This window comes from Poecilia reticulata, chromosome 6 (genome assembly GCF_904066995.2).
Source record: "Poecilia reticulata chromosome 6, P_reticulata-male-v2, whole genome shotgun sequence".
NCBI classification, from domain to species: domain Eukaryota; kingdom Metazoa; phylum Chordata; class Actinopteri; order Cyprinodontiformes; family Poeciliidae; genus Poecilia; species Poecilia reticulata.
This window is the reverse complement of record NC_088835.1, coordinates 4,461,873-4,485,415: the sequence shown is the minus strand read 5'-3', so window position 1 is coordinate 4,485,415 and position 23,543 is coordinate 4,461,873. Positions and strand designations below refer to the sequence as shown.

Genomic DNA, 23,543 nt, shown 5'->3' with positions numbered 1-23,543 from the left:
TGCTGGAATATGGAGACAGGATTCAGAAGATTCTACAAAATTTATTAGGCTTCATTATGTAAAGACACCTTTTAAATTAACAATATCCTGAAACTGAATGGTTAAAACAGTGAATGCATTTTAACAAAATTTTGATTGTAATAAAATATTTAAGATTGAGGCTTACCGGTGGGAGAAAGTTGTGAGGGAAGGGGCAACACCCAGTGAAGAAAAGTGGTCACCCTGGACACTACAATGACACGGCAAAAGAAGAAGAAGGTGCTCCAACAAAATAAACGCACAAAACAAGACATGACATGACATGACATGACAAGACAAGACAAGACAAGACAAGACAAGACAAGACAAGACAAGACAAGACAAGACAAGACAAGACAAGACAAGACAAGACAAGACAAGACAAGACAAGACAAGACAAGACAAGACAAGACAAGACAAGACAAGACAAGACAAGACAAGACATGACATGACATGACATGACATGACATGACACCTCCACCACAGAAGCCTCAGTCCCTCAAAGAAAAACAAAAGAAAACAATATGAATAATGATACAACAACAACACAATATGGCACTTAATTCCGTTAGGTAATGCCATCAATGCCCCAGAGGGCAGGGGAAAGTTCAGGTTGGTCTTTTAAAACTTTCTTTTTATAGGCAAAACAGCAGCAAGTATCAAACCAGGTGTAACGCCAATCAATGGTTCATCAGGAGGCTGTGAGTTACCGAACCACCAGATGGGCAGATCAGCAATTCAACCTGTGCAGTGCAGCTTCCTGCCAGCAGTCAAACAAAAGGACAAATCGGTCCAAGTGTTGGAGGTGCAGCAGAGGAGAGGCCAGCACAACAGACAGAGACGGAGACAGACGTCATGACAGGTGGAGACCTGTTTAGATGTAGAAGCCAAAATTGGCCTTCTTAAAGTGGCAGTGTACCATTTATGCTGCTACACTATAGACTAATATTATACTTGGACATACACAGCTTCAATTTCACATAATGTTGCTATCAACAAGCTCTATTTAGCACGGTTTAATAAAAAAAACTGGTATTAGATTCAAATATTTTAAAGTATAAGGACAAAATCAAAAACAACATTTTGTCCTGATTCACATGGTTGACGCCAAGCAGCGATTCTCTTGTTTACAACATACAGGATAGTAACAGCATAGCAGAGGACAAACTAAAGACATTTACAAATATGTTTACAAGGTCAGAATGATGAACTATTAGTAAATTATCCTGAATAAGGTGGATGAGATTAGGTGAAGTCCAGTTAGGTTTGGGGCTAATTTTTATAACAGATGGTGTGTGTGTGTGTGTGTGTGTGCGTGCGTGCGTGTGTGTGTGTGTGTGTGTGTGCGTGCGTGCGTGTGTGCGTGTGTGTGTGTGTGTGCGTGCGTGCGTGTGTGTGTGTGTGCGTGCGTGTGTGTGTGTGTGTGTGCGTGTGTGTGTGTGTACGTGCGTGCGTGTGTGTGTGTGTGTGTGTGTGTGTGTGTGTGTGTGCGTGTGTGTGTGTGTGTGTGTGTGTGTGCGTGTGTGTGTGTGTGTGTGTGTGTGTGTGCGTGTGTGTGTGTGTGTGTGTGTGCGTGTGGGTGTGTGTGTGTGTGTTACTTTGGCTTGAGCCCCTCAGGAATCAGGCTGGTGCCTTTGCCACTTGTGCCTTTAATGAATTTGCTCAAAAGAATTTTATTGTCCTTTTTAATGTGTGCCTGTCAAAATTCAAAATTTCAGGGACATTCAGGATTCTTAGTTGTTTTTTTCAGGAGTAAGCATAATAGTTTGCTGAGGTGTTGTTCATTCAGGTTTGAATGGCTGTCTTCTGTTTCAGAAAGATTTCATGCAAAGTAAACCATATCTACTATCAGCTGCAGTTGGACCTGCTGAACTTCTGACACCTGAATGTGTCTCAAGTGGCAGCTGTGGCTCAACACCACCACAGTTTTCCAACACAGACGCCTTCGACCACAATCCCTTGTGTACGTTGAAAGAGTGGAGCTGTTCCACTCCACAGGAACCACAGACATCAACAAACTCCTTTCCTAATCGATAGCAGAGCTGACCGCGGCTCCAAGGTGCCCACAGGACTCATTCATCTGGAGACAGAACCAGACTGTAAACATGGACTGAGCATCATTAATCTTCAGCTTCTGCTCTGTTGTGATACAAACAAAGTATTAAACACATGAAGGGTCATGTGTTTAATACACATGACCCTTCATGTGTATTAAACATGAATTAAACAGTATTAAACAGTTTGTGTCTGCGCTCCACGAGGACACAAACTGTAGTTTTGTTGATATTTGAAAAGTTGTTCTCTTATTCCAACTCTTAAATATCCTGCTGTTGATTTAGAGTCTTTGTCTAAACAAAGAACTCAAAATATGTCAGTAGAAATTCACAGTCTATCAGGTTCACGTTTGTACAGCCTAAAGTGGTTTTAGGACCAAGGAGCCGTGGGTTTGAGATCTGTTCCTTGTTAATGTCCTTTATTCTGCATCTAAGTTTTGGCTGAAATAAAAAACCTCCAAAGTGAATAACAGCAAATTCCTCTGGTTAAATCATGAGTCCTCAGCTCTCTGCCAGGCTGCAGATGGAAGTGATTTCAGCTCAGACTCAGAGTCTTTTATCAATACATTCACAGGAACAGAACAGGACTAGCATGGTAAGCTAGCTTCAGTTTCAGGATACATAATGATGAACATGTTTTGCTGAATTTAAAACAGTGAAATGTGAAATCTGTGATATGTTATCCAAAACCTTCTTAAACCTTGGAAGTAGTAGAGAGTGTAGGAACTGGGCTCCACATATATTTGAGGAGGATTGTGAAATCTGATGGATTATGATTCTGATCCATATTCCAAGAAGTACATCATGAAAAAAATCCCTATGAAATACTTATAACATTTATTTATAAAAAAAACCTTGTTGAGATCTACAATCTCTTTTTGAAGAGGAACCTGGGCTTCAGTACATTTATTTTTAGCATGTAGAGTCAAAATCTAAATTTTGTCATCCGTTTTGACCTCCAGCTTAAGTTTTGCCCCATCACTAAATCTAACCTATAGAAGTTGTTACAAAATGTTTGTGTGTGAATTTCCCAAAAATGTTTTGTTTTGCAGACTAGATACATCGTCATTTTAGCAGTTTGACACTTTACACCGACGCAAGAGGATTTTTTGTGTTTTTTACATTATAATGTCACTTTTGATTCTGTGTTTCTCTTCAATTGTCTAAAAAACTTTAATAAGTGGCAATTGGCTTCCAGATCTGTGGACACTTACTGGACAGGAGAATTCAAACCAACAGAGAGAGACGTGTGGAGACGGAGCTGCGGTAAAAAAAAAAAAAAAAAAAAGCTCGATTAGTTCATGTATTTGCAAAAAAGTTGCCAATCAAGTTTACTTGTATAGTACATTTCAGCAACAAGGCAGTTCAGAGTGCTTCACATAAAAAACCCCACAAAAATACATAGATGTAGAACACAGTCAATAACTGAGTCATTACATTTTGTTAAGTGCGTCGTTACATATCAGAATGTTGATTGTTTCATTTATAATTTTTCAATAGCAACTCTTAACAGGTGGGTTTTTAGTCTTGGTTTAAAGCTGGTTTAAAGGAACTCAGTGTTTCGACTGTTTTGCAGTTTTCTTGAAGTTTGTTCTAGATTTGTGGAGCATAGAAGCTGAATGCTGGTTCTTGTTTGGTTCTGGTTCTGGGGATGCAGAGCAGACCAGAACCAAAAGACCTCAGAGTCATGAATTGTGGTTTTGTGGTGAGGATGAGACGCGGTGGACCCAGGTTGTAGTGAAAATGATGGTTTTAATGATGAATAATGAAGTTCACAGTAGAACAGAGGCAGGGTTCACGAGACACGACAGCTAAGACAGAACATTAGACACGATTAGGATTGGACAGGGAGCAGCTGACACAGTGGGGTTAAATACACAGAGGATGACCAGGGGAAGCAGGGACAGCTGGAAACAATCAAGGGCAAAACACACAGACATGAGGACTAAATGAACCAAAAACCCCAGAAAACTACATTTGACCTAGTGGGGTGATTGGGTGGCAGGTCAGTGGGACTCGCAGTGATCAGAGCGACTGCAGTGCTCTGTAGCTGTAGCTGATTAGAGAACATGGATTGTTTGAATTAAGACAGCCTAAACGTTACCTGGCAAGTAATAAACTGAATTTAACCCTTTTGCGTGTGAGGACTTAGGCAAACGTAGAGGTATATGGAAAATGATACAGGTTTTATGTGTGTGGGGTCAGTTGGTCCCCATTTCGACATACAAGGGTTAAAGGTGGATTTTGGCATAATCTGGATTAAGAGTGGATCAAGGTGACTAGTTGCAGTGGTGGGAAGTAACGAAGTACAAGTACTTCGTTACTGTACTTAAGTACAATTTTCGTGTATCTATACTTTACTTAAGTAGATTTAATAATGGATACTTTCTACTTTTACTCCACTACATTTTACAGTAAGTATCTGTACTTTCTACTTCACTACATTTCTACAAAACTGTCGTTACTCGTTACATCCAAGTCCCGTTGAGTTTTTTGTCCGTTAAAATGTGAAGTTCAGGGATTTAAGGTGGCGCCGTAAAATCCCAGCAATAACGTGACTTAGTGTCTGTTGTCACCCATCGGCTCCACCTTTACTCGCACGCGGAGCTCCAGACATGCGCAGTGGTTTCCTCTGAGCGGGAGGAGATGTTTGTCTATAATATAATAGCGCTGCATAAATTGATATGGCGACATGTAAAATCAGCAGCGCTTCGCTTTCACAGACGGTGGGACTTCGTCCAACTTTTAGTCACTTGGAAGGAAAGCTTAAAGGAAGGTAAGATCTGTGGACGTGATGCTAGCAAAGCTAGCTGTACAGAGACACATGTTGCATCTGATGAAAAAAAGTTGTCACTTATGCTCTGAATTATTGTGTGGAGGTTTTGACTGAGGTGTCCAAATATGGGACAACGCTGTGACCAAAGTCTGCAATATAATAATATGACATTAAGGAACGATCCGATTCTCCTGGACGGATCTTTACAAAGATTGATGGGACTGAAGCCTCACTGAGAGCCGTTCTTTGTTATTGTGTATACTGCAGTATATATATATATATATATATATATATATATATATATATATGTGTGTGTGTGCATACACACATTTATTTATTCGCTGAATAAGTAAAAGTTGAACGTATGAACACAGAGCATGCTCATTGCTCATTGATTGATTTCGTCTCCTGTCATGGTGGCAAACATGGCAGTGGGAGGATGAAAACAGTCATGATGCTCATTCTGCTTGGTTACTTGTTGCGCCGTTGGACAGTGTTCATAGTTGAACGTTATTTACCGTTAATTGCGATGTTTCAGTTGTGGTTTCTGACATATGCAATATGGGCAACCGCCCAGGGCGTTATTTTTCTAGGAATAGCAGGAGACCTCTGCGGATTGTAGCACAGCGATGAAAGCAAAACAGAATGAAGTGAGTTTTAATTGATACTGGTTAAATATATTTCAGCTCTAAGTATTTTATATCTAGGTGTTTTTATGGGAATGTGGATCTTTCAGATCAATCTGAGAACCAATTTTGATAGGTAAACTTAATGTTATTGTGTCATTTAGCGCTGGTCTTGGTCTTGGGTTCGGTGGTCTTGACTACAACTCTGCTACATGGCTCCTTGGTTGCCTCCCCTCACCTTCTTTACATCCCCTTTCAGTTGGATTTCTTTCTAAATAAATGTGACTAATGAAGTTCATGTTATGTTAGGACAGGAGACAAAATGTTTCCATCCCTGAAATTATGATTCATAGAATCACATATCTAAGTCTAAACTGTTACAGAGAATAAACACAATAAGAACATGTTGAATCTGTGGTAGTGTTCATTAAAATGGCACATTTCTGATGTATTAAAATTAAATACGATCGGCACACTTAATGATATTAGTGATTAGGTAATGCATTCAGCGAGTACTTTTACTTTTAATACTTAAGTATTTTTAAAAGCCAGTACTTTTTTACTTTTACTTAAGTAAAATGTTAATGTGGTACTTTGACTTTTACTTGAGTACATTTTTGACTGTGTATTTGTACTTTTACTTAAGTACATTTTTTGAGTACTTTCTCCACCACTGGAGGAAGGAAAGAAAAAGTTAAAAAGGAACTAAATGCTGGTAAAAGATCTCTTGAGGATGAGGAAGAAAGAACTGAAAAAGGAACGAAATAATAATGAAAGATTTCAAAGTTCTATTAAAATGTAAGGCAGGACAGGGTCTGACAGGAGTAAGTCCTATCATTTTGTTAAATATCAAATGGATTAAAAAAACTATTGGAGATGTAGACTAAAGTCTTAAGGGATTGAAGTCTACTTATCATTTGTAAAAATGCTGAACAAAAGAATTAAAAGGAGTAATATCAGGGATTCCTGTAGAAGAAAATTAGGAGGATGTAATGAAAATAATAAAATGAGGAAAGATTACAGGTTTTTACAGGAGTTCAAGGACAGAGTTCTGCCTGATAAAGTGATGATCGGATACATGAGCTTTAGTAAGAACTTATGTTAAACCACCTTCCAGATGTTATAAATGTCAAAGATACGGACGAATGTTTTAAAGGGAAATAGAGATGTGGTGAGTGTGGAAACAGTTCTGTTAAATGTTGTAACTGTGGAAGAAGTCATACTGCAGTATATGCAGGATGAATTAAAGTTACTTATGCTGGAGCAGGGAAAGGAGTGAACAAGAATGAAAACGCTCCAAAAACAACTTATGAAGGGAAAAGAGTGACAGACAATAACTAATGGAATATTAAATTAGAAAAATTGATTCGTTTCCTTTCCTTTATATGTCATAAATTGTTCAGAACAAGCAAGAACTAAAACTGAGAAAATAAATATAATACTTTTTTGTCAAAGATGTCAAAGATTTATCTTGGGGGAAAAATCCATGATGAACTTAAGACATGGAGAAGGATCATCTGAAGCTGAGGCTTTTCAAATTGTCACATAATTCAAATATTACAATGGAACGTCTGCAGTCATACAGCAAATGGTCAGGAATTTAAAGGCTTCATTAATAATCTCAATACAAAACCATCAAATCTTGATAATATGCATTCAAGAAACATGGCTCTAGCCATCATTGTAGTTTAGTTTTGAGGGTTACTCAGTTTTATGTACAGACAGGATAGATGGGAATAGAGGAGGCTGTGACATATTCTTAAAGGAAAACCTGAAATTTAATCAACTCCAAATAATATCAGATTTAGAAATTATTGCTGTAGAAATTTGGACAAATGATGGGATTATTAAAATAACAAATTATTATAACCCTTGCAAACAATTAGAAAAGTTAAAACTTGAATCAATCCTAGGACACTGAAGGGAAAACAGTTTGGTGTGAGGATTTCAATGCACATTATGGGGAGATGAAGATGATCATAATGGAGGGATTTAGAAGAGTTGATAAAGAAAAACAATTATGTTAAATAATGGAGTAGATTTTGTAAGAGGTAAGAAATCTGCTATTGATCTGACCTTGGTTTCTCAATCTATTGCTGATTATGGGCAATGATCATTATCTCATTTTTGTCAGCATAGGAAGATACAGAGGAAGAAAAGGTAGAAACTGAGGGGGGATGGAAATTTGGGAAAGCAAACTGGGACAATTTTGAAAGGATGAGTGATGTTAACATGAAAAATGTAGATACAAGTAAACCGATAAATGAAATACATTTAGAAATTAGTCAAAATATTATTGATACAGCCAAAAGTTTTATTCCTAGAAGTAGTGATATTTAAAAAAAAGAAGATAGTTCCTTGGTGGACACCAGAATGTTCAACAGCAATTAAACAGCAGAATAAAGCTTTTAAAATACTTAAGAAAATTATTTATATCTGGAATATAATAAATTATAAAAGGAAACAGGCAGAAGTTAAGAAAATGATACGCTAAAAAGGGTTATTGGAGAAAATACTGTGAATCTTTGGGGGGGACACTGCATTAGACAGGGTTTGGAATACTATTAAACATGTCTGGAAATTTAAAAGATTATTTTTTACTAATGATAAAGGATAATGGAAATATTTTAACAGATAATAAAATAAAGCTGGGTTATTATCTAAAGTATTTGCTAAGATACATAGCACAGAGAATATAAATAATAAAGAAAAAAGAGCACATAGAATAACATTACAGAGGAATATTAAATTATTTCATAATGATGAAAAATATGAGGATTTTTTAAAAAGCTACACAGCAAATCCAGGAGGCCCAGATGAACTCTGTCAGATTTGATTTCAACACTTTTAAAGAGTCTATATGGGTCCACACCAGAAAGGGTTAATTGAACTCTTTTTGGAGCGTTAGTACCTTAACTCTTATATAGTGTCAAATATCAAATCTGCTGGAGTTCATTATTTAACACTTACTAACACTAATTCAGTGTTAGATCTTAATATTAACTCTCACAGAGTACTTCTTTAACTTCTTAAGAGTTATTTGTAATTAATATTAAATAGGTACTTTATTGTTTTGAACTTTTAAAAATTCTTTGGAAAATAAACATTTAATAAAGAGGCAATAATTTTCTCAAATGCATTTATTTCAAAACGTGCACTATAATTACAAAACATATTACAACGTGGAATAATGTGCATGTTTCACATGTCGCTTTCATTCACATATTGCTTTTTAAAAGGTCTAACATATTAGTTGTGCAATACAAAATGCAGTATGATTAATACATTTTTCTTCATTGCCACATGCATGAAATTGTTCAAAGTACAAGGTTGAGAAAGTAAAGCAAGCAGTTCATGTAATATGATAGAGTACATTTTCTTTTAACAGGTAGATTGCCAGATATGTACAATACATAACAAACCGAGATGTCCACTCACTAACAGACTGTCTCCAGGTTGTTGGGCTGTTTGTGACGTTTGGCCGGAGACACCAACATGCTCCTCTACAGCATCAGACAGTCTTCAGTCTCAGAGTAGGACAGAAAGTGTTGGTCTCTGGATCATAGCAAACAAAAACATAACAATGAGAAATGGAACGAAGGAATACATTTTAATACAACTCTAACAACAAGCCTCAATTACAGACATGTGGGGTTTCAGAGATATTAACACTTACATAATCATTTTTGGAGCTTGAATCTTCGAAGAATCCATGGAGGGATCAGGAGGGGGAGGTTAGGCTGACGACTGGAGATTGATCCTCAACCAAACTGGACCTAATATATACAAAAAGGCAATAAAAGGATTAAAACATGCTGCAAAACGTATATAAGAAGACACAACAGTGGGAATAATGTTCTCAACATGAAAAAGCCTTTTACATTTTTTCAAAGGAAAAGAATCGATCAGAAAGGTTGATAAATCTGACCAATATGCATGTAAACGTTCAACATCATGAAAAAACACACTCCAGATTATTACAGATCTGTTCAAGTTAGCCAATAATTTGATTAAATGTTCACCGGCTCGATTTTTTCCAACACTTATACTCCGCTAACATTCGGCATGCTAAGCTAAATATGCTAACACCGAGCCGTGTGGCCAACGTGACGTCTATCATACAGGTTGAGGACAATTCAAAATAAGTTATAAACCATCTCAGAAATAAAAATGGCTTACCGAGTGCAGTAAATAACTCAGTCAGATGGAAAGTAAATAGTCCTGAAATGACTTGGCTTCTGTCGCTTCGCTTCGGTGGGAATCTGATTCTGGGCGGAGTCAGTGAATTAACTCCTTCAGTGTTAGAGCCGCTGGTGGAGTTCAGAGTTAAGAAGTAAAGAGTTATTGATTCTATTTTAACAGCTCTAGATTTGATATGGAAACACTTTGTTTTAACACTGGATTTTAACTACTAATAATATACACCCCAGACTTACATAAACAGAATGTGACTCTATTAGAGTAAAATTAACTCTGCTTTTGCAAAGTCTAACACCAAAACATTTAACACTTTTGAATTTGCTGTGTGAAGTTACGAATAAAGCATTGAATATTTAAAATAACCCAACTCCTGGGAATGGTCAAATCAGTTATAGTATATTCAATAATCTTAGTGGTGTGAGTAAAGAAATATTATTAGAATTTTATAATAAGATTTGGGAGGAAGGGATATTACCTGACGGATGAAAAGAAGCCATCGTTATTCCTATTTGTAAACCTGGTAAAGATCCTAATTCAGCTGAAAGTTATAGACCAAAAGCTCTAATATCATGTTTAGGTAAAATTATGGAAAAAATGGTAAATAACAGGTTAATTTATTTCTTGGAATCTAAGGAGAATCCCACCGGCAACAATTGTTGCCAAACATTTTTTTCTAACATCTGGAAGCTCTAGAAGAATTGTTTTGACTTTTGGCTGCTAATTGAAGTTTTCAAATCAAATAATATTGTGTCTACTCTGAGCAATATCAATTTCATGCATCTAGTGTGAAAGGTCACATGACCAGACCTTTTTACTTCCTGCCTGTAACACTGGAGCTAAATGTCTGTCACAAACCTGAACAAGAGGAAGTCAGTAAAATATTTAAATAAACAAATATAAATAAAATATTTTGAATGAAGGAATACAATTTTCTTTCAAGTGTCTTCTACTGATATGTAAAAAAATTGTATCCCTTCATTCATATTTTAATTATAAGAAGAGTGAATGTAAACACTAGCCCAGTGTTTCTCAACCTGTTTCGGCCCAGCGCCACCCCCCCACCCCAGCCTTCATCCAGGTCCCTCCTGCCCCCCAACAAAGAATTTGTAGGTTACTTTGCACTGACCATAATTTTATCATTAATATTACTATCACTATTGTAGATGTTTTGATTTTTATGCTTATTTCTGTATTTATCATCAAAAATAATACATATAATAATATAAAAATAATAAAAGCGTCTACAAATTTTTTTATGAACATTCAAGTTAAAATCTGTAGGCCTAACAGCAGCCAATCAGAGTGGAAAAAATATTCTTGTTCTTTTCCATTTTCTAGTTGTTAAATATTCCACAAAATGACCAGATAAAAGATGTTCAACATGCCAGTTTAAACTTTGAACTATTTGCAAAACGACTGAGCTCTGCAACATTAAAACATGGATAGAACTGTAACTACATTAATCATAGCTCTTCTTCTCTTCAGTGTTTCTGTCAGTTTCTGGTGGTGCAGCTCTGTGCTGCCTTCAGGAGAATGGGACATCAGAGTATCATCCATAAAACTTCACCCACATGGCATTTATTGTTCAAACCAGAGCTTTCAGTGGAAAAACTAAAGTTCCAGGTCATTTTAATGCCATACAAATATGAGACAGAAACATGGATTATATCTTTATATAGACCTGTCTATTGATTATAGATTAATAGTTTTACTGGACAGAAATTACAAAGAACAAATCTGGTTCTTAATCAAATCCTAATGAGTCAAATTGAAAGTGTCATGGAGTCATCAGCCTCATGACATTAACACTGATATAAAAAATAATACTGAAGAAATAAATATATCAAATCGAATTAAAAACATAAATAAGTGATCAGTTCTTTACTGTTATGGTCTGTAAGATATATTTATTCTCAGTACTAGATGTGGTCTCAACAAACCCATGACACTTCAACAATATTATTTTACCTTTTATCTAGAAATAGTGTCTGTTTATTCTTGCCATACAGTCTCTGTATTAATTATTGCTCTAAAGGTCTTGCCATACCAGTTTATTCCTCTGTATTTACTTTAGTTTCTTAATTTATTCTTGCATTTTGTTCTTCATTCATTTCCATTTAGTTTCATTTAATTGGTATTTTCCTCTCTTGGTTTATTGCTATGTCCTGGTTTAGTTTCTGTCCTGTTGCTAGATTTTGTTTGATCATTTATCCATTATAAGACGAATAATTTAAGACAAATAATCTTCACTCATCACCTGCTGCGCCGCCTAATCGTCATGTTTTGTGCAATGTGTGCGTCGTTTCTTTTTTTTTACTCCCTAAGGTGCGCAGCGTTCGGGAAGCGTATCGATGGGGAAAAGGCAGACTGACCTAAACCTTTTAAAACAACAGAAACAATTCTGCATTCTGATTATTGAAATGTAAAAGTGCTGTGTTGTTCTATCACCCCGTTTCATACCGGACCACTTACAGCACCGTGTTAACGCTATAAAATGAACGCTCTCTATCGTGGTATCACCATGGAGGGATTTCTTTATTTCTTTATTTAAATGGGTTCATTTTTCAGAGGGATACAAAGTGAGGGCATCGTGATTTTAGCTACCAGTAGCAGGAGAACGGAGCTGCGCCAAGAAGCTAACAGAAGCTAACAAACACTGAATAGAAGAGCTGCCATCGATACAGTTGCAGCCAAGCATGATTTAATGTTACACAATACAGTTTTACCAAATTGCTCAAAGTCTAAACTGGTATTGTTGTGCATTTAAAGTGTAAAGTTTACCTTCGACCAAACGCCCCCCAAAGGCATCCCAGCGCCCCCCTTTTGTAAAAATGTCCGCCAGCGCCCCCTGCCGTCCTCTGAACGCCTCCTGGGGGGCGGTACCGCCCACGTTGAGAACCGCTACTTTAAAGACAATTTATATTGGACTGATTAGATCAATTTATGATTATGAGTGTATTTTATACAACTCAGCTTCAAATACTTCTACAGGTTGAGATGGTGAGATGGAGCTCAGGAGGGAACAACTAGCCATAACTTGGTGGGAAAATATTAAAGGACATAATGAAGGTTGATCTACAACCTTGTCAAGAAAAAGAAAAGAAATAAATTAGTAGTTTTGGGTTGATAATTATGAATAAAGTAAAATATGCAGGAATAGACACATTTCAATGTAGACCTGTGGTTGTTATTCCTGATATTCCATCGTGGATCTTTTGACAGACTGAAGTTGATTTAAACTTGCTGAAAAAAGGGAGACAATTAGAAAATAAGGAGGTGGAAAGTTATATAGAAAGAGAATATTCAGAGTATCTACAAATTTATACAGATACTTCTAAAATGTTAAATGATAAAGTAGGTATATCTTTTGTAAGCAAATATTTAAATATTAGGAGAAATAAAAGAATTGACAGTGTATATAAGTGAATTAATTGCAATTTTAATGGCTTTAGAATGGATTGAAGAAGTGAGAGAGAAAATATTGTTGACTTAAATTAGCGGTTCTCAACGTGGGCGGTACCGTTCAGAGGACGGCAGGGGGCGCTGGCGGACATTTTTACACGTTATTGCTTGGATTGTTTTCCACTCTGATTGGCTGTTAGGCCTACAAATTTTAACTTGAATGTTCATTAAATTTTTCATACTCGCGTGAAAATAATTTCTATTCCCATGACTTTTTTGTTCTCTGAGAAATTATTTTTGATGATAAATACAGAAACAAGTATAAAAATCAAAACATTTACAATAGTGATAGTAATATTAATGATATTAATGAATTTGCAGGCAAAGTAGCCTGCAAATTCTTTGTTGGGGGGGAGGAGGGACCTGGATGAAGGCTGGGGGGGCGCTGGGCCGAAACAGGTTGAGAAACACTGATTTAAATAATAAAATAATTAAACATGAGATAAAGAATATTATAAAAATGCATATTAAGAAAAATGGCAAGAGCAATGGGATAGAGGAGACAATGCTATTTTTTATTATAGTATCCAAAAAAAGTTGGAAAATTAAGAAAAGAAGAAGATATTATATGTAGAATAAGAATTAGACCTATGGGATTAAATAATACTCTTCAAATAATTAATAAATATAATAATGGTTGTTGTAATTATTGTGAAAAAGTATGTTCATGAAAAAGAGGTGTTAATTAGACATTTAGATAGGGATAAAATTAAATTAGACATATGAGAATTGTTTCAGAGGTCATCTGGGGAAATGGTTCTTAGCAATATTTAGTTTTTGAAGAAGAAACGGGTATTATGGGGAGATTGTAGCAGTAAAAGCTCCAGTTTGGAAAGTGGCAGTAATGCACCGGAAAGTTGTTTGCCAACCGCCATAAAAAAGGAAAGAAGAAGAAAAGTTCCTCTGAGAGCTTCTGATCCAACAAGAGCAGCTGTTTCATGTAATGTGCTGATTTATGAACTAACAGTATTTTAAAGTCTATTCTCTGAGCTACAAGTGGAAGGACTTTAGAAAGTTTGGCCAACAAGGTTTCCTGCAATGTAGCAACTAATTAAACCACTTTTTTTATTTGTCAAATACTTTGAGGACGTTTAAGGTGTAGAGATAAACTCCAAAGCTTCATCTATGCAGTCAGTTATTAAAGAATGAGCATATGCTTTCAGAGCCGTATCTTATTAGAAATATTTTTCCATGTACATTTGCACACATGAAACTGCACTGTGAGTGAATTGTCTGTTCATTTTCACGACGACCTGCTCTGAGAGTAGTTTGGCAAATAATTTAGTTTGTCTTACCAAAAGAAGTGAGCAAACTATCACTGCTTTCTATATTTTCTATATATATCTGTCAAAAGTTTGAGCAGAGAAAGAAACAGAAAGCAAGAATTCTTTGAATAAAATAGTTTCCTTTTTATATAAGGGGTTAAAAAATGAAGCTTTGGGTGTTATTACAGTACAACATTCATTTAGTGAACTTAGGGTAATAGTTTTCAGAGACAGTCAGCTCTTCTGGCTCCCAAACGGTTCTGAATTTATTACCATCTGCAGCCCCAGATATTAGCTTAACTTGGCAAATAGGAATGTTTTGTATTTCAAATCCTTGCATTCATTGTTTCCTATTGGATAAGCCTAATACTTGCTAAACTTTATGTATTTCTTCTGTTACAAAAGCAGGAAATTGTACTTTTGTATATATTTAATGAAACTGTTCATTTTTTTTGTCACAAAAAGCAAATAAATAAAAGACTACAAGCAAGTCTACTGAACAGATCAATAGCAAATCGTTATTGTACTATAAACATCAATTACATTTATTGGTTTTAGCAACACATTTTCACATAAAGGTGTCATCCCATATCCTCACATGTGATTGTCTGCCATGCTAATTAAAACTTTTGAGGCAACGGGTTTGCATATATTTTTTTAAGAAAAGAGAACTAATGAGGTTTCACAGCAGAGCTAGGTGGACGATCATTACATCTTACTGAAAACTAAGTGAACTTAGGACGTATAGCCTGCATTTTGAAGTTTTGAAAATGTCTGTCTCCACGTCCAGATGAAGGATTGATCAAAACTCTGGGATGTTGTTGCAGAACCTATCTGTGCTTTAAACAGAACCACCAGGTTCTCCCTGACCTCCTGCTGGGTTCCCTGGTCTCCATGGTGACGCCTATTCTCTAAAAACGTCTGAGACCAGAACAGCTTCTTTTGTACTCATGTTAAGTAGAAAACAGCTAGACTCAAAATCCCAACAGCGTGCACACCACACTTTTCAGACTTTTATTTATGAAAGATTTGAAAACCAAGTATTCCTGTCCTAACACTTCATACCTTAGTAGTCATATAAAATATCGATAAAATGCATTGATATTTTATGTGACTGTAGTTGTAATACTTAGAAAGTGAGTATAAATGAGATGATTGCGTTCTGCTTCCCGGTGTGATGTTTGTTCCAAAATGATGCACATGTTCATGAGCGGCAGACACACAGACCGTGTGTTTGGGTCAAACCTGTGAGAGATTGACTCAAACAGCTGTGGTTCAAATCCAAAGCCTTAGTACAGCAAGGCAGCAGTCATTACAACTGGGATGTCATGATGTGTGATTTTAAATCAGACCCAAATGTAGCAGGCGGATTTGAGTTGAGTAGATTTTGGTATTTAATGAAAAAATTATGAACAAACAAACTTACAAAAACACAGAGCCAAAGAAAAACATGAATCCAAAGTAAAAGAATGGCAAGAAGAGAGAGGGGGATAAGGAGAACACACTTCCTTAAGGAAGAGTTACCACTGAGGTAAAACACTCAATAACTGGCAGCCAGCTCTTCATATGGTCCTGCAGTCCAACTGGAAACCTAAAGCTAAAAGAAACGGAGAAATCAGCTACACAAACATTCCAGATTCCTGACAAATTCTACCAAATACTGAGGAAATAGATGGGACCTCTCTTATTATTCTGAAATGTAATAAACTGTAATAATTTTGGTAATTGACATAAAGCAGAGAACATGTGGTCTGATTTAATGTCAAACAGCAGGAATATTGACTTATATTCATTTATACATTCATTTGTTTATTCATAACTTAACCCTGACTCTTACCTTTATGCAGTGTATGTAAATATCTAGTGTCAAGTGTTCTACAACAAGTCGTTTCAAAACCCTGTTTTAACTCCACATATTTCTCAACTTTCTTCCCTCTCCTTCAGGATGATTGACAGGTGACACGTTTGATCCCAAGAATGTATGTGGTGGCAGTGGGCGGGACATCCTCCTCCCACCCAGTAGTACCCATCTCTGTCACCTGCTCTTGGCTGTTATTGTTCTTCAATTCTGCCTTTGGTCAAAAACCTGCAAAGCTTCCCTTGATTAGTCGGAAGCCCTTTATCGCTGCCTGGAACGCTCCGTTAGATATGTGTACCATCAAGTACAATATTACAACCAACCTTGAGCATCTTTTTCACATACAAGGAAGCCCACGTGCTACTTGGACAGGGCAAAACGTAACGATCTTTTATGCAAACCGGCTTGGCTACTACCCCTACTACACGCCACAAGGCAAAGCCATTCATGGAGGTCTGCCTCAAAACTGCAGCCTGGACATGCATCTGCTCAAAGCTTATCAGCACATTGTTCACTTCATTCCTTCAGAGGATTTCCGTGGCCTGGCTGTCATTGACTGGGAGTTCTGGCGACCTCAGTGGGACCGTAACTGGCACAAAAAGAACATTTACAGACAAAAGTCGAAAGAGCTGACCAAGAAGGCGTATGTTAATGTGACTGCAGCTCAGGTGGAGGTGCTGGCTCAGAGGCGATTTGAGAAAAGTGCTAAAACATTCATGCAAAGGACAATACAGTTGGGAACACGGCTACGGCCCAATGCCCTCTGGGGTTTCTACCTCTACCCAGACTGTCATAACTACAACTTGCACGACCAGAACTACACGGGCCTGTGTCCCCTGCCGGAGATGATGAGGAACAACGAGCTGTTGTGGCTGTGGAACAGCAGTACAGCGTTGTTTCCCTCTGTGGCAATCAGAAAGAGTCACACCAACAGCATCAGTAACTGGCACTTTGCCCACAACAGAATCCAAGAGTCTCTCCGGATTGCCTCACTTACCTCAAGGGAGTATGAGCTTCCCACCTACGTCTACCTCAGACTAGGCTACCGAGATGATGCGCTGGCTTTTCTCACCACAGTAAGTCAGAGTCCATGGAACAATTTAAACAGATCTCTTAACTTTTTTCCACAGTTGTGTGTGTGTGTGTGTATATATATATATATATATATCGTAAGTGCAAGTCACTTTGCCTCTTTAGACTTTGTTATTCAGCAATGCCTATTTAAGTGACAAGGAAAATTCAGGTCAGTTCAGTTTATTCAAATAGCACCAATTACCGGCCAATATCTCAACACATTTTTTAAAGGAGAATAGACCAATTCTATCCAGTCATAAAGACTTTTTGTGTAATCAGGCTGTTGTGTGTTGCAGATTTCTGCCCAGATCTCTCTTGAAAATGAGATCTAGACCTCAATGGGGTTTTACCTGCTGAAATGAAGGAAATAAAAAGAAGAAGACAGATTCAAAGTTAGATACATACATTTCAATTTGACGCTAGTTGTCAGACAATGCAATCAGGTTCAGTTTATTGTTCCGAATGGAAGGAAATTTTCAAGGAAACCCAACAAATTGCATCGAGTCATTAACTTGCAGCAACAATCAAATTCCTTTCACCATTTACTGGACTCTGATGTAAGGTCAAGTCATGGCTGGGTGTTTGGACTGCCCATCTTTTTTCAGACATTTGCACAGGAGATGACAAACATGCAACAACACAGTCAGCTGCTATCTGGTGCTAGAATCCATACTAAATATCAAAGCAATGCAGTCGTCTTGGCGACCTATTTTCATAGTCCGCAAAACATTCAAAACTTTGTTTTCAGAGTTTGTTCACTGAAACTGAAGATGAAAATTAAATTCACTTCTGCCATCTGCTGGACATCTACAGAAAAGCAAATCCAAGAAAAGGGTCTTTTGTTGTATGTATGTATATATATATATATATATATATATATATCCAATTTTTATCATTCAAGAGGAAAACATTAAAATGACAAAAGCTCAATTCTTAGTTTTATCATGATGGACAACAAATGAATGATAGCTGTACCTATTTTTGTTTTGTGCATTTCCTGCAGAAAGACTTGATTCATACTATTGGGGAAAGTGCTGCTCTGGGAGCTGCAGGGTTCATCATCTGGGGAGACCTTAACTTGACCTCATCCAGGGTAGGTGTACTTCCAACACTAATTTCCTTTTTTATACAGTGAAGTGCTTTAACATGAGGGTGTACATTTTATTCAAGTAGGATATCAGCTGTCCGCATTGCTTATGGCCTCGAGGGGAGGCTGAAAGTGGTTTCCTATATCATCTTGCTTTTTGATTTTACCCCCAACATTCTTAGTGGTTTTGAACTTTCTCTAACACCATCACCCCGAGTACTTTGAAAAAACTAAATCATTGTTTTTAAACCTTAATTCATGTGACAGGGGATAACAATGCCATTTTTAGAAAGGAGATTCCAGGACAACTTTCCCCCACAGAAAATAACTCAAATCTTCAGCAAATGCTATATTATGATGCTTTAACAGTTTTGGTGTTTCATCAGACAGTTGCAGTGTGCAAGATGTTGCATGTACTATGATCTGAAACATTATGCTACAAGAATTATAACTGATGTAAACTAAATATATGTGTAGGAATGTTTAACAAAATGTCACACTATGACTACTGGCTTGTCTCTACAGCATAACTGCACTTTGGTGAAGTCCTTCTTGACTCGTCGCCTTGGTCAGTACATCACCAATGTGACCCGTGCTGCTGAAGTCTGCAGTGAATTCCTGTGCAAAGGGAACGGCCGGTGTGTCCGCCAAGACCCCCTGGCCCACCACTACCTCCATCTGAGCTCTGAGAATTACCAAATCCACCCCTTAGGGAACGGGACCTTTACCGTCAGTGGATGGCCGTCACAGAATGACCTGCAGCAGCTCACTGACAGATTTCGCTGCCACTGCTATGAAGGCCATGAAGGACACAGATGTGACAGTTTAAACAAAGTGAAGGAGGATGATGAGTTGAAGAGGGAAGAGAAGAACGAACAAGAACGAAAGAGGACTGAGTGGGAGGATGAACAGGGTGGGCTGTGGGAGAACAGGGACAGTTCTGCCCTGCCAGTTGGTTGCTCTCATTACCAGATACTGTTATTGCTACATTTGAACTTACTGCTCATACAGATGGTTGTATAGTTCTATAAAAATTTCACCCGAAATACAGTTTGGATAGATAATTTTACACATAATTTCTATTCTGTTTTATACAAAGATGGGTAAACATGAATTTATTAGCACAAATATACAACAAAAGGATTTTGTCTTATTTCACTTGTCCAAAAAAAAGCCTCTGATACCTCCATCAATTCTGATTAGAGGTATCAGACTCAACAGATGCAGCCAGGCCAGCAGTCACAAGTCACATCATTAAAGTGTGAACGATTGTAAAACCATCAAGGGAGACGAGTCAAGGCTGCAGAGCAGGTGATAGAGAGAAGCTACCATCTTCTCTGCTTCTCGTTGGTTTTCCTGTTCAGTCGTCTCTCAGACCAGCCGTCTTCCTTCTGCTTGAGACGTAGATTAACCACCGAGTTTGTTCCTCAGTGTCGGGATATCATATTGTTTAGCTGCTATTCAATTTCTGTAATTTAGAGCTTAGACTGGCTGTATTGGACTGTATATACTGTACCACACCACTGAGCCTGTTTGGATGTTTTATCCCTGGGACAATATTTCACTCCTTTTTTTACCCTCAGTGGATTAAGTTGAATGCTGTCCTTTGGATGCCTTAACATCCGTCCAGTAAAGGTATTGTAATGAATATAATAATTATGTGTCTTTCCACTATCTCTTTTATCTGCTCACATCCACAGTGCTGCATGCTTACATAATGTTAAGGAAGAATTTTTATATTACAATTAAATTTAGCAAATCTCTGGCTCTGATTCTTCCTGTTGATCCCGGGTTTTCTCGCGTGGCCACGTGTGGGGACAGAAACACAACAATGCGTGTTGACGTCACAGAATTACAGAATTTAATCCAATCAGAAGAAAGTATAAGATAGTACAGGAAACTGAAGAAACACAGATACAAACATTGTTACCTGAGACAAGAAGACAGAGAAATATCAAGGACGTCCTTGGAGAAAGAGCTGGTGCAGAAGTAAAATAAATCAGCTTTTTTCTGAATTGTTTCCCTTGTGCACAAACTTTTATACCTGTAGGTGTGTTTTCCTCTTTAATGTATTCAAATAAGGCGTATCTCTACTTGACCAACTGGAAGGCATCTCTGGCCCTTTTTTAAATTTAGAAAAAGTCCTGCAGTTTGTTCACAAGATCAAACACCTTTTGCTAAATAAGGTAGAAGCAGACTCTCTGAATTCATGGTGGTTTATGGCTTTCACAGATCAGTGTGAAAAGCTAGAACTTCCTACTGATTGTTTCCAGACAGACAAAGAGCAGATCAGAGATAATAGCAAACAATCTGCTTTAACTACAGTAAAATAAAGATCAATAGGTCAGAATATATTATAAATTTTAAAACTATAATTATGGTATTTCAATCAAGTCATAATAAATTCTAAAACTAACTTATTTTAAATGTATTTTCTTAACACTATCCGGCTCTACAGCCATCTGGGCCAAGAGAAACAGATGCAGGAACCTCACAGGTAGCTGTGAAATTCTGGTTTCTCTTCTGCTCTGCCAGGAACAAACCTTTAATACTGTTTTTAATTCAATGAAAAGTTCTCCAAAAAACCCAATTTGTTCTTCTGCACTCAGCATCTCCAAAGTTTAGTCCTGATATCAAACAAAAGCAATAGATAATAAACAGAAAATAATGAAGTACAATTCCTGTTTCTAATTAGGAATTAGAAACAAATAAGAATTAAGACATTAATTCACCATAAACCTAAGTATTTTCTAATACTAAACAAAACATTTTCATGTGATTCTAATATAGTCAGAAATAATACAATTTCTAATACATTCATCATTAACTAAATTAATTCTAAAACAAGATAATAGAATTTTAGTCAAAACATGTTATTAATAACTAAGAAAAATGTCTTACAAATTAAATGTTAGTGATTTAAAACATTTTATGTTATATTCAGTTTTTTTCACCATGTCAGATGTTAGTTTTGGAAGACTTCTCATCCTGGTTACATGAACCGACCAAAGTTTCCTTTCTCAGAGTAATTCAAGTGATTCTGTCCTCCACCTTCCTGCATGTGTTAATTTATGACCTCCTGTCTTTAATGATAAGACCCCAGGGCTCTGAGCCGAGGCTCTCCTGCAGATCTCTATTCTCCTTTGTACTTTAAATACTTAACCCAGCAATAGTTCTTCGGGTTTTAAATCACTAACACAAACCTGTTCAAACTTAAGAAATTTGTTCTAAAAGGTTTAAACTATGTTAAACACTAAAAATAATCATTTTTTCTCAACAATAGCCATAACATATAAGACAGGCAACAGTCACACATAACCAAACACCTATTAAGGCTGGTAAACACCCATTAGCCCTTTTTCCACCTGTTCAGCTCTACTCGGCTGGCATTACCAGCGTTTCCACAGGCTTTTTCTCAAAGCTGGCCCTGTTTCGCTCCTGTTCACTGATTGGCTGTGGTCAGACAGCAGCAAAGAGAGAAGGGAAAAAAAGGCGCAACATTTCAAACTCACTGCAACATGGAATGATGGAAGCTACAAGCAAGCAGTGAACAAAGATGCCGGCTTTACTTTGCATCAGATTTCAATATTCAGCGGCAGCTCGATGGAGCCGTGAGCAATGAGTCGTTTTTGTCACCGTAGAGGAGAGAATGGAAAGCCTCGTTAGCCTCGTTAGCTTCATTAGCCTCGTTAGCCTCGTTAGCTTCATTAGCCTCGTTAGCCTCGTTAGCTTCATTAGCCTCGTTAGCCGCTTCGGAGCCGACGGAGGCCCTCGGTGAACACCGACTCAGACGCAGCTAACGCCGCTGCTGCTGTCCAGCAGGTGAGCAGTTTGTAGATATATCTGTCTGGTTGTTACTACATTTAAGGTTGTGTACATGCAGCCATTGACGACATTTAAAACACACAGCCTGATGTATTTTTATTACTCAAACACAACATGCGCATTTTCTGAAGACACTCAGTTACACATTCCTGTTAATATTGTACAGCATGTTACAGTCATTTGTTTTTTATGCTTCATCTTTGTGTGAATCTACGTGCTTCAATCGTTTCTCGCTGTTGTCGCACAGGAGTTTCCCCCTTTGTGAGATAATACAATATTTTATAATATAGTCTATTGCTGTAAAATGGCAGTTTATCATAATTCAGCCAAAATATGAAATAATGAACCATGGACTGATTTTTATTGTCAATGTGTTTCTTCCTATTGAGTAGTGAAAGTAAATGAAACATGTTGCATGTATTTTGCTTTAAGTATTTACTTACTGGAGGATTTTATGTTAGTGATGCAGAGCCACAGCTAACAGCTGAACCCTTTGTTCTGAAGATCCTGCAGCTTCCATTTCTCTTCCTAACATGGCGCCTCCTCACCCTGACTCTCATACTGATAGGAGGAACCACAGAGCTCTGTTAGGTTAAAGCTCATCTTCTGAAGTTGGGATATTTTTCCTCCAACAGGTTCCAGAGGAATCACCTCAAACCAGATGTTGGGTTAAGGTTAGAGTTTTAAATGTCACATTAGATTCGTCGTGTTGATGCATTTTGACCTACTTCACCCCGAGGTAATTTTCCACCGCAACACCCAAACTTCCACATTCACTCTCAGCATTATAGGTCCTCATCACATTGCTTAGGATTTACTGCTGTGCGCTTGCGCAGTGTGAAGGAACACATTCTCACTCCCGACTCGTCATATATTGACGTTTGGTCAGGTTCCCTCAGCGTCAAGTTCCCTCAGTGTCAGGTTCCCTCAGCATCACGTTCCCTCAGTGTCAGGTTCCCTCAGTGTCAGGTTCCCTCAGCGTCAGGTTCCCTCAGCATCACGTTCCCTCAGTGTCAGGTTCCCTCAGCGTCAGGTTCCCTCAGTGTCAGGTTCCCTCAGCATCACGTTCCCTCAGTGTCAGGTTCCCTCAGCGTCAGGTTCCCTCAGCATCACGTTCCCTCAGTGTCAGGTTCCCTCAGCGTCAGGTTCCCTCAGCATCACGTTCCCTCAGCGTCAGGTTCCCTCAGCGTCAGGTTCCCTCAGCGTCAGGTTCCCTCAGTGTCAGGTTCCCTCAGCGTCAGGTTCCCTCAGTGTCAGGTTCCCTCAGCATCACGTTCCCTCAGTGTCAGGTTCCCTCA

At 37.7% G+C, this 23,543-nt stretch overlaps 1 protein-coding gene and 2 long non-coding RNA genes across 5 annotated transcripts in view; 1 reads left to right on the top strand and 2 right to left on the bottom strand.

The window, feature by feature from the left end:
* hyal4 (hyaluronidase 4) overlaps positions 1-20,185 on the top strand; it is a 28,038-nt gene extending 7,853 nt beyond the window's left edge. The window contains exons 2-4 of one of the 2 annotated variants that reach the window (XM_008402573.2): positions 16,346-17,335; positions 18,337-18,426; positions 18,946-20,185. In XM_008402573.2, the coding sequence (XP_008400795.2) occupies positions 16,379-17,335; positions 18,337-18,426; positions 18,946-19,443 (1,545 nt within the window). In that variant the 5' untranslated portion in view covers positions 16,346-16,378 and the 3' untranslated portion in view covers positions 19,444-20,185. Of the gene's footprint in view, positions 1-13,569; positions 17,336-18,336; positions 18,427-18,945 lie in introns of those variants that run through there. The other variant, XM_017303306.2, reaches the window with a different exon arrangement.
* Positions 1-23,543, bottom strand: part of LOC103460419 (uncharacterized) — a 38,321-nt gene that overhangs the window by 5,437 nt on the left and 9,341 nt on the right. Inside the window, exon 2 of one of the 2 annotated variants that reach the window (XR_014087787.1) lies at positions 3,287-3,333. The exons of the other annotated variant lie outside the window; for it this stretch is intronic. This is a non-coding gene — a long non-coding RNA (uncharacterized LOC103460419). The remainder of the gene's footprint in view (positions 1-3,286; positions 3,334-23,543) is intronic. 2 annotated transcript variants of the gene reach the window in all.
* Positions 8,600-10,328, bottom strand: LOC108165958 (uncharacterized). The gene is made up of 2 exons (XR_014087786.1): positions 9,151-10,328; positions 8,600-9,029 (listed from the first exon to the last, which is right to left on the bottom strand). It is a non-coding gene; the product is annotated as an uncharacterized LOC108165958 (long non-coding RNA).